The sequence below is a fragment of the Schistocerca serialis genome, chromosome 2 (assembly GCF_023864345.2).
Source record: "Schistocerca serialis cubense isolate TAMUIC-IGC-003099 chromosome 2, iqSchSeri2.2, whole genome shotgun sequence".
Classification (NCBI taxonomy): Eukaryota; Metazoa; Arthropoda; class Insecta; order Orthoptera; family Acrididae; genus Schistocerca; species Schistocerca serialis.
Window position 1 is genome coordinate 121,805,146 of NC_064639.1, and position 12,094 is coordinate 121,817,239.

A 12,094-nucleotide genomic window follows, 5' to 3' on the forward strand; every position below is an offset into this window, starting at 1 on the left:
CCAGTCTCTTGTCATTGTTTCGCTAATGAGGCAAGGAAGGGTACCCGTTTGAATACAGACGCGTAACGCATAGCAATGGCTACCTGGTAAAGCTTAACTGCTAAGCTTATGACTCGAACCAAACTACTGTATGACAGACATCCATTCGACCTAAATTGTGTCTCATGTTACAATGGACCAACATTGTTTCTATTTGGAGCTGCGGTCTAAAACTTCTCTCTCCCCTTAAATTTCGAGTCTCAAATTTCAGGTGAAGCTTAGATTCGGGAATTTTTTTTTTCCTTCATTCCGAGTCTCATTTTTCAGATGCGGCTTAGATTCGAGTGCGGCTTAGATTCGAGTGCAGCTTAGATTCGAGTAAATATGGTATTCAACCATGAGAGATGTCTCTGCAATCTATGACATGACATGATCCACACTACGAGGTTTCATCATACATCCTACATTGCTGTACAAGTGTATCATACCCACTATCAATTTTCTGTATGCCACTGTTGGAGGGATATTTTCCTGTTGGAGGGATATTTTCCACTGTATAGTATTCACTCGCAACTTAAAGCTGGTTTTCTGGTACACCTTGTATCATGTAACAAGTCAGAATGGTGTGGGGGTCATCTTTTCGTGCATACATTATTGCCATACTTCATGTTGTTTTGTAAACCTTGGGTATTCCTTTAAATAGGATGTAACCTCTGCTGTGCACTTCACAGTGGTTTGTAGAGTACAGATCTAGACATTCCTTAACTTACGAATGTGTGTGTGTGTGTGTGTGTGTGTGTGTGTGTGTGTGTGTAAATGCTAAATATCAAATTAAAAGATGCAGACTAACAGTCAGTTCACTTATACAAAACTAAATTTAAGCACTTTCTTACCTTTGGAATGTTTGATACAATCTCATATGTGACACCACTCTGTGTCAGGCAGTCTGTTCGAACAATCTTTTTTCGTATCCTGTCAGTTATGCTTTGTCGCTTGTATATATTCAAAGCAAGTCTCTTCCTAAGAACTAAATCCATAGTTGCTGGATGAGACAGTCTGACAGTTGTTTTCAGTATCAGATAAACCCTTTCATTGGCTGCAAAAACATTTCAGTCATATCATTATTATTGTAATCTGAACAGGATATGACAGTAAATTTAAATTTCTTGCTCTAGTTCATGATTAATTTCCAAGTATTCATTGCATTTCAAAATGTGTTTAAAATAAAGAAATATTTTAAAAATATATTTCTTATTGAGACAGAAAATAATTTAATCATAATTGTCTGTATTGATCACACCAGTATAACTGGTTTAGCTTACTGCTATGAGTATCAATGCCAAATGCTTCGTACACCCAGGTACATGAACAGGTGCGCCTGTTTATGTAACTGCATGTGCTAAGCATTTGACATGGACATTAGCATCAGAATACTCTTAATGATTGCAGTAAGCCAAAACTGGTCATATTGTGAATTATTCAATAAGGTGTGATCAAAATGGACAATTATGAATAGTACATTCAAGAGGACAGTTATGAACAAAGTGCCAAATATAACCACAGATTTGTTTATAGATTTTATGTTTTCAATTGACAGAAAACAATATTTATGGTATTTCACATATCTATCAGTTTTGAGTCTGGTGAGGCTCAAAACCTGTGTAGATGACAGGATCTATAAGAAGTAAAAGAAAAAGAATGGTGAGATATGAGCATCTTAATAAGCAAATACAATACAAGTCGCAATTCAAATCTAAGGACTGATTGTTAACTAAGAGGGACTGTCTACACAGAAAAAATTGTGCATTCCCAATAGTTTCCTGTCATTATTGTCACTGTAAATTACTCATTGTTCACTTTTGTCTGCATTATGGACATTAAAATAAACAATACCTTTGGTCATAAATCAAGACATGAATACATTCCCCAATGCTGAAGTGTTTAATGAAAGATTAATTCACCATTAAACACACAAAACATACAGCACTATCATAACAAGTGAAGGAAAAGGTGTGCAATCTTATGTGAGAGCATGTAAATCCAATACAACAAACAGTGATTTGTGAGGCAGAGGGACAAATTTATTTTAAAATGAGAGAAACAGCCACTGGGGCAAATTCAAAAACTAGTTGAATATGTAAAGTTTCCAAAATTTTAAGAAACGGTTCATCAGGAATGTGTCTCTCACCTCTGCTCCAGTTTTTCCTGATTGAGAAGCTGATAAATAGGCAATCCCACCCCCCTTTTGTTGCAAATACTTTTGATATTCAGTTTTTCTTTTTCTTTTAATGAGATCAAGTATCTTCTTCCAGTGTCTGCCATCATTCCACAAATGCCTAATTGAAGTTGTAATAACTCTGAAGTAAGATTATAAAATTGTAATTTCTTTTATATATTCTGAGAAGTAGTCAGAGCAAGGAGTTTGAAGATAGCTACAATTATCATCCAGGAACATCCAATTGCAGACATATTATTTATTCTCTGTTGTAAGATCCCCTTTAGCACAGTCTTGAGAATACCTACCATCCATTCAAATATGGTATGTTGGCATACTTCACATTGATATTCTGTACACAAGCCAGAAATATGAATGGTAGGTGTACCAGGAATTTCTCTGCTGGATTCCAATGACCTGAAGGAAATTGGGTAATGACATTTGGATGCCGGTTGTTTTGGTTACGGTGGTTCAACACATCCAGGGTTCAACACCTAATTGTTATTTATGTTTTAGTACACTCAAAGGATTACCCATTCTTTAAAAATATAACAACAGTAAAACACATATGTGACAAACAGCTACGTAACTGCACCACAAACAAATTTATGTCCATACTGAATACAAGCAAGCAGTGCTTTTTTTGTACCTTCTGTAACTTTATTTAAGTGCAAGCTGTCATGGATGGATGAGTCCCATGCAGCTACAGCACAAACATCTTTTTCTTCATGTTTAATTATAGGTAAGTTATAGAATTTGTTGCCGTGTTCCTTTGGTAGAATTGAATTTGCTCCAGTAATTGAAACATCTTCCCCAGATTGATGTACAGATAGATCATCAGCTGTAATAATGAAGAATCATGTCAAGTTACAGCGGAAAAAGTAAAGAAAAGTATTAGCAAAAAATTAGATACAATTACTGATAACCACTCAAATTTTTTAATAAACTGAATATTTCAATATCTCTGCATGAAAACAATCAAAAATATTAATAAAAATATTTTCAAAATGAAGACAAAAAATTAAGGGTACAATTAATGAGTGGAATAATACACAATGTCAACTTCCATTTCCTCATTTTGAGTCATGTTTACATAGCAAGACAAATAATAAAGTAGAACAGCTGTTCTAAAGCAATGTGGGTAAGAATCAATGAAGCCACAGTTCTGTATACATCCTTTTTTTAATTTTAATAGCTGCCAAATATCTTGGGGATACTTTAGTCTGATAAAAACACAGGTTAAACTACAGTAATCATTAACTTTTTCAGAAAGAAAATGGATAGAGGGATGGAGGGGGGAGAGGCAGTTACAGCCCAGTTTTAACCACACAAATCTACACAGTTATGAACAATCAAATTGATGACCATCCATGATCAGTAAGATACATTGATAACAAATTTAATAATTTAAGACCAACACCATAATGATACAGATGCAAAGAAAAATAGAAAACAAATTTTAAAACTTGATAGCATGCATGAAATCTTAAATATGTAATATGTACCAAGTTCCCTTACTTCCTCTCCATTGATGTAACCCCCCCCCCCCCCCTCACACACACACACACACACACACACACACACACACACACACACACTTGTACATCAAAATTGGATGGTAAATACCAAACCTCATCCACACAGCAGTTGTAGATTGTTCGTTTATTTAAATCCGAAACACTGTTACACTATTACAAGCCTTCACAATTTATCCACTTTTGTATACAGATGTTTCTTCATTTGGGATATTCCCAATCGAATAGGCAACAAATGCAATGCACTTGCCTAAAGAGAGAGTGTTTATTTATTTTATTTATTTATTTCATTTCATGTTCCGTAGTTACTGGTAGCGAGTGAATCACAAGGATTTGGAACGTGTCAGATTCTACATAGTTCAAATATAACTTGTATAAATACAATAAAAAGATACAATGTACATAAAAGTCAACTAAACAACAGCACAATCAATTAACAGAAAATTGTGTTTCACATGTTAAGGATGAGGAATATATTTATGATATGCAATTTGTCAGATTGTAAACAGTTGAAATATATCTTACACAAATAAAAGATACGACGTAAATAAGATATCACCTAAGCAACAGCACATTCAGTTAACAGAACATTTTTGTTTCACATGTTAAGGACGTGTAATATATATAGGAGCCAAGATAAACTAAATATTCCAAAGGAAAAACAGGAATACCAATAAATAATTGTCATAGCACTCAAAATAAAATTAATTATACTAAGTTTACAATGCTTAAAAATTTAGTGATCATATATTTTCTTTCACATATTCATCAACTGTATAAAAAGATTTCTCTATCAGGTACTCCTTGAGAGTTTGTTTGAATGCTGGCAATCTTTTGTGAAGGCATTAGATGTGTGGTGGGAGAGCATTAAACAGCTTAATGCTGGAGTAATAAGCTCCTTTTTGAACCATAGTGAGGCTTCTCAGTTCAATGTACACACTGTTTTGGTTCTTGTTTTATAGCCATGAAATTGGCTGTTATCTTTGTAGATAGAAGGGTTTTTACAGACAAACGTCAACAAGGAAAAGATATATTGTGAGGAGGTGGTAAGGAACCCCATCTTTCAAAACAAGTGCCTGCAAGAGTGCCTGTGATGGTCACCACTCATTATTCTAACGGCTTTTATCTGTGCAATGAAAATTTTCTTTGTGAGAGGTTGGTTCCCCCAGAATATAATAGCATATTACATTAATGAATGAAAATAGCCAAAGTACGAAGACTTAATGTGTCTACTTCAGCCACTGAAGCAATAACCCATAGTGCAAATATTGCTGAGCTAAGTGCTTTATAAAGATGAAGAATGTGTGCTGACCAGTCACATTTACTGTCTATATAACCACCCAGGAATTCTGTAACCTCAGCTTTTTGTATTTTTTTATCTCTGCACTTAATGTTAATTTCTTCCAGATTTCTTTGTGGAGTATGAAATCTCATACAAAGGGTTTTATCTGTATTGAGTGAGAGACTATTAGAAGAAAACCAGTTTACAATACCATTGAAAACTTTATTCGGGTTTGTTCAATATTGTTGTCTGTAAAATCATCAATTAGAATTGTAGTGTCATCTGCAAAAAGAGTAAATTTACTGTTTGTGTCAGAACAAAGTGGGAGGTCATTAATGAAGATGAGGAATAGTAGTGGACACAAAACAGAGCCTTGTTCCACACCACAACTTACTAAGCCCCACTCAGATGAGGCAGGTTCTCTGGATGAGCCATTCAGGATTACAGTCTGCCTTTGGTCCTTTAGGTATGATTGGAACCACGAACCAACGATACCACCCAAACCATAATATTCTGTCTTTTTCAAAAGGATTAGATGGTTTACACAATCAAAAGCTTTTGAGAGGTCACAAAAAATACCTATTGGAGACATTTTTTTGTTCATGGCTTCCAGAACCTGGTTGGTGAAACAGGTGCTTGTTCTGTAGAAAGACCAGCACAAAATTTAAACTGACTCTTGTTTAGGATACTGTGGAAGCTAAGATGACTGACAATCGGCCTGTGCATGAGTTTTTCAAGAATTTTTGAAGAGATGGTTAAGAGGGAGATTGGGCAATAGCTTGTAACATTGTTTTCCTCATAATATTTTCAACATTTCATGGCCCTGTCAGCAACTGTATAAATATTAATTTTAAATTAACAACAGCCTCAGTTGTAATGTTTACCTAGATTTACCTAGTTTTCAGTTGGGATAACCCAACCTTCTTCAGAGTAAAAGGAACTAAGATATGTCCATAATGGACTACGTCAAAAACTAAAAACTATAATTTATTTATTTATTTATTTATTTTTTAATTATGAATTTGGCCAGCTATGGACCGCATACAGCTTAAGACTTATGGTGTTTCTTTCTCTTCCGTTCTTCCCAAGAATATATAATATAATAATACATCATCATATTGTAATAACTTACTGGGAAACAGCCTCAGCCCCACTTCGCAACCACAGTACATCAGCAACGGATGTCGTACTGGAACTGGCTATAGCCTCGAGAGTGCATGCGCGATAGTGTCTCATGAGTACTTGTTAACACTGGTACCAACACGTACTCTTAAACTCAAAATTTTATGAATAACCAGGTGTGGCTAATGAAATTGACATACATATTATCCTGTAAGGAACAAAGATATATCGTCTATCTTAACATTTGCAATAATATGTTGGACGTCAAAAGTGAAGGGAGCAATGCATTTATTATTTTGTTGGAGATGGCATGCGTGGTTCGACATTTGCTGAACACTTAGTGCAATGGACTCACACAACCAACCCTCCGGATAATACTCAGCTCTTGCGTTGTGAAGTGAAGGGTGTGAGGTTGGATATTTTTGAAGAAATTAAAATTTTTAAACACTTACTATATGACAAAAATAACCTCCTTAGCGACCAGCTGCAGCTGTGAAACAAAAACTTTTTTGAAAGCTTTCAACTGTTATTCCATCCACCATAATTTTAGGGAATAATCACGCCATAATTTTAGGGAGTAATCATTATACCCTTGCCAACGTGTTTTTAGTACTCCTGTTTGCTCAATAGCTGGGGTTATCTGGTATTTCAAACCTGTAGTTATCCTCATGCGGTTAAGTTCAATGATTAGCACGAATGTGTCTAGGTTGGCTTATAATATTAAACGCATTCCTCCCTTCACTTTTGACGTCCAACATTTTATTACAAATGTTAAGACAGTTGATATATCTTTGTTCCTTACAGGATAACGTATACATCAATATCGTTAGCTGCACCTGGTTATTCATAAAATTTTAGGTTTAAGAGTACATGTTGGTACCAGTGTTAACAAGTACGCATGACACACTACCATGCATGCGCTCTCGAGGCTATAGCCAGTTCTAGTACAACATCCGTTGCTGCTGTACTGTGGTCGCGAAGTGGGGCCGAGGCTGTTTCCCAGATAAGTTATTGCAATATGACGATGTATTATAATATTACAGTTTTTAGTTTTTGACTTTGTCCATTATGGTCAAATCATAGTTCCTTTTATTCTGAAGATTGTTGGTAGGTAAATCTAGTTAACCATTGCAACTTCGACTGTAGTTAATTTAAAATTAATTGTTTTTCTCACCTTTTTTAAAGAGTGGTATCACTACAGCTAGTTTTAGCCTGTCTGGGACTATTCCTTCTAGCAGAGATTTAAATATGTTCATTATATTTAGCAATTTCACACATGCACTTCACACATGCTATCTTTTTAGCTGCATCTCTGTAATTCATTTTAGCAGCAAAATCACGCACACCCATATTCACCGCCATCTTATGACTGATGCATCAAGAGCCAACAAAATGTCTTTCCCATTGAATATCACTATAATTTGAAAGACTAAGCACACAAGAGAGACAAGAGAAATGAATGTTACTTTCCAGAGTGCATATCCAGCAAAGTAAGATCCGAATGCCTGGTGCAACACTGTACAGCACCGCTAAGTATTGTGGTTACTCATCAGACTTTGTTACCCCTAGCTGAAAGAACTCCCAACAGCAACAGCTACAATTCAGTTTTAGAAATGATGTTTCCCTCCTCCATGTAGCCTTATTCCAACAAGCCAACATCTATGCAAGTACTACAAGAAATGTTGTGCAATCCTTCCCCGACCAGTATGCTGCCCACAGACAGTGCACAGTGAATGTGTCTGGAAGTTTGCTAAGCAGTGCTCACTTGTGATTGTGGTCAGCAACTAATACTGATTAACTTTAGACTTGGACATAATCTGTCTGCCATACATTGAGGACATATTCTAAAGCTGTCTAATTCAAGGGAAATAAAATTCTCAGTTTTTATCAAATATCATGAGAGATCCCTGAAATGTTTAATTTTAGGTATGTGTTTCATAGTTCTCCGTATAGAGCCATATTGTACAGGTTGTACATAGACAAAATTTCATTCCTTTGCAACGATTCTTTCATGGTCACTAATATTTCCCTATCATCCAAGATCAGCTGTTTTGTGACAAAGGGAAAACATTAATCTCTAAGAATGGAAAGTCCAGGATGGAATAACAACTTGAAAAGGATAGATTGCTACTCACCAAACACAAGAGGCGTTCAGTTGGATATGAGCACAATGAAAAGACTGCTACACATTTAGCTTTTGAACAAAAAAGTCCTTTCTCCAAAACAGAAAAACACACACACACACACACACACACACACACACACACACACACACACACACACACACATATATATATATATATATATATATATATATATATATATATATATATATATATATATATATCAATATAATGGAAGGAAACATTCCACGTGGGAAAAATTATATATAAAAACAAAGATGAGGTGACTTACCGAACAAAAACGCTGGCAGGTCGATAGACACACAAACAAACACAAACATACACACAAAATTCAAGCTTTCGCAACAAATTGTTGCCTCATCAGGAAAGAGGGAAGGAGAGGGGAAGACGAAAGGAAGTGGGTTTTAAAGGAGAGGGTAAGGAGTCATTCCAATCCCGGGAGCGGAAAGACTTACCTTAGGGGGAAAAAAGGACAGGTATACACTCGCACACACGCACATATCCATCCACACATACAGACACAAGCAGACATATTTAAAGACAAAGAGTTTGTCTTTAAATATGTCTGCTTGTGTCTGTATGTGTGGATGGATATGTGCGTGTGTGCGAGTGTATACCTGTCCTTTTTTCCCCCTAAGGTAAGTCTTTCCGCTCCCGGGATTGGAATGACTCCTTACCCTCTCCTTTAAAACCCACTTCCTTTCGTCTTCCCCTCTCCTTCCCTCTTTCCTGATGAGGCAACAATTTGTTGCGAAAGCTTGAATTTTGTGTGTATGTTTGTGTTTGTTTGTGTGTCTATCGACCTGCCAGCGTTTTTGTTCGGTAAGTCACCTCATCTTTGTTTTTATATATATATATATATATATATTAAAAAAAGCACAACTCACACACACATTGCTATTGTCTCCAGCCACTGAGACCCCAGTAGCTAAGTGTGCGTAAGCTGTGCTTGTGTGCCTATGTGTGTGTTCTGTTTGAGAAGATAGACTTTTGACTAAAAGCTTAAATGTTTAGTAGCCTTTCATTGTATCTGTCTGCAAGTCAAAACCACCTCTACGTGGCAAGTACAAAACTATCCTTTCCATACGGGTGTTTTTTCAATATTTCAACATTTAAAATTAAAACCTGATTATTGGATAATTTATAAACGCAGTGTTGCAAATTTCCAACTCACTGCTGTAAAACTTAAAATAAAGCTTCTCATTACAGCACTAATTTTGTCACTATATTTGCTCCTTTAGAATGATTGCTGCATTCTCACAACACATGGAAACACAAAAAACAATGTTGTGTATTTATAGCATTACATCAACCTTGATTACCCCAGGCCTAACAATGTCATTATGGAAGTGCTACACTGCTGCTAAGTTTGCATTCAGGTGATTTATCTCCTTTCAATGACTATTTTTCCTGTAGAGTCACTGTAATTGATAAAATTGAAGAAGGAATATGCTAGGCCACATTCCACTCTTCACAATGGACAAGAAGAGGCAGAACCGACCAGTCAAACCATACATGGAAGCGTTTGGTACCTACATACATACTCTGCAAACCATTGTGAAGCGCATAGCATGGTATCACATGTCAAAGATTTGTTTCCATTCCAACAATATAGAGAGTGTGGGAAGAATGACTGCTTGATTGCTGCTGTGCACACATAATTAGTCTAATCTTGGCTTCACAAATCCTATGGGAGTGACTTGTAGTGGCCTGAGAAGATCTTGAGATTCTCTATTTAACACATGTTCCAGAAATGTTTAAGTAGGCTTTGATGGAATAATTGGCATCCATTCTTGAGAGTCTGCCAATTAATGATTTTCAATATTTCCATGATGATCTCTTCTGACTAACAAACCTGGGAACATTCATATTGCCATTCTCTTTAAACATTCAATATCCCTTGTTAATCCTAAATGCTACTGATCCAACACATTTCTGCACTATTCCAAGCAAAGATGCACAGGTGATTTGTAAACAGTCTTCTTTGACTATGACTGAGCCAATGTGATCATTACACTTTATATCCCAATTAACTGTTACATCCAGGTATATGTACGAGTCAACTGATTCCAATTGTGACTCATTGATGTTGAACAGAGAGGACAATACTATTCTGCATTTTTGAAGGGTACAGCCTTACATTTCTGAATATTTAAAACCATTTGTCAATCTACAATAATGTTGGAAGCTGAAGAAATGAATTAAAATTCGTGCCACGGCCTGGACTCGAATCTGGGTCTTCTTGTTAACTAGGCAGAAATGCCGACCATTACACCACCACAGCACTATGGACAACATTGCTGCACGAACTACCCAAGTTGAGTGCCGTCCCTAACACAAACTTCAGTTCATATCTCCAGCTTATTTTCCCCATACATTATCACATTACCAGGGCTTTCCGGCTTTGGAATAGCACCCCAGTGTTGGACGTAATGGGGAAGTCCTGTACTGAAAAGAAGCTGGAGATATGAATTGAAGTTTGTGTTGGGTAGGGCACTCAACATTTGTGCAGCAATGTTGACCACAGTGGTGTAATGGTCAGCATTTCTGCCTAGTAAGCAAGAAGACCCGGATTCGGGTACCGGCCGTGGCACAGTTTTTAATTCATTTCTTCAGCTTCCAACATTATTGTAGATAAAGATGAGACTTAAATGTCTCAGGAAAAATTTAAATATAACATATGTTAATCTTTGCACTACTCTGAAATCTTATCAAGATCTGACTGGATGTTTGCACTGCTTTTTGGAGATAGTACTTCATCACAGATAACTGCATCATCTTCAAGAAGTCTGATGTAACTATTAACATTGTCTATCAAGTCATTAATATACAACATGAACAACAATGCTAGCAACACACTTCCCTGGCGCACAACTGAAGTCACTTCCTACTTCTGCCAATGACTCTCCATCCAAGACAATATGCTGCATCCTCCCTACCAAGAAATTCTCAATCCACTGGCAATATTTTTGATACTCCACAAATTGTACTTTTGTTAATAAATGTTGGTGTAGTACCAAATCAAATGCCTCCTTGAAGTCAAGAAATACTACAGCCACCTGATGCCATTATAAATGATTAGTAGGCAATTGCAGATACTACCATTGAGATCCAGGAAGAGAACAGGCACATGTGGTTCCATCCCAGGAGGCGGCTCCCAATCTGCTGGGGCTCCTGGTATCCCAGAGCCTGGTGCAGGCACAAGGACAGCATTACGTTCCTCTGTCAGGCTCACCCACTGGTCTACCAGGCTCTGCTCTCTTTCGAGGTCTTGCTCTGTTTTGTCTGTAAAATAAATGACTCGGCAAGTGGAACAGAAGTGGAGTTACTTTGTAGAATGTGTAACATAAAACAGTACTTGTTGACATGGCTTAGAACATTTGTTCTTTGTTTGCTGTTTTATATTATTCACTCTGTTAACTGTTATATCAACCTCAAGATTCAAAAGTGAGAAGACCAATTTTTTAGAAAAATACCTTACAGATTGTGCTGCAATCCACACAGAAAAAACAAGTCCATTAAATAAAACTCAGTATTGTGAAAACAGTAAAGCTAGTAAATTTCCTAAGGTTGCATGATCAAAAATTACACAATAAAATAGGTTCTAGGTGGCTTTCAAGAATGAGACGAATTCTGGTATAACAAGACGCATCTGTATCCCTCAATATGTGCTGGCATACAAAATTTATCATGAAAGAGTTACAAGTCTTTAACAAGTTTCAGTAAGCTATTTCAACAATAAATTGTTCCTGATATTTGTACAGATATTCTGTACAGTGGCAATAATGAACCATTACAAAGAGTAGTGGTGGAGGTC

The 12,094-nt window shown here is 36.4% G+C and overlaps 1 protein-coding gene across 1 annotated transcript in view; it reads right to left on the reverse strand.

Annotated features, from left to right (window-relative positions):
• Positions 1-12,094, reverse strand: part of LOC126456801 (kinesin-like protein KIF13A) — a 233,078-nt gene that overhangs the window by 98,106 nt on the left and 122,878 nt on the right. The window contains exons 21-23 of the mRNA XM_050092590.1: positions 11,380-11,562; positions 2,844-3,035; positions 873-1,075 (exon numbers count right to left, since the gene is read on the reverse strand). Of these exons, the coding sequence (XP_049948547.1) occupies positions 873-1,075; positions 2,844-3,035; positions 11,380-11,562 (578 nt within the window). The remainder of the gene's footprint in view (positions 1-872; positions 1,076-2,843; positions 3,036-11,379; positions 11,563-12,094) is intronic.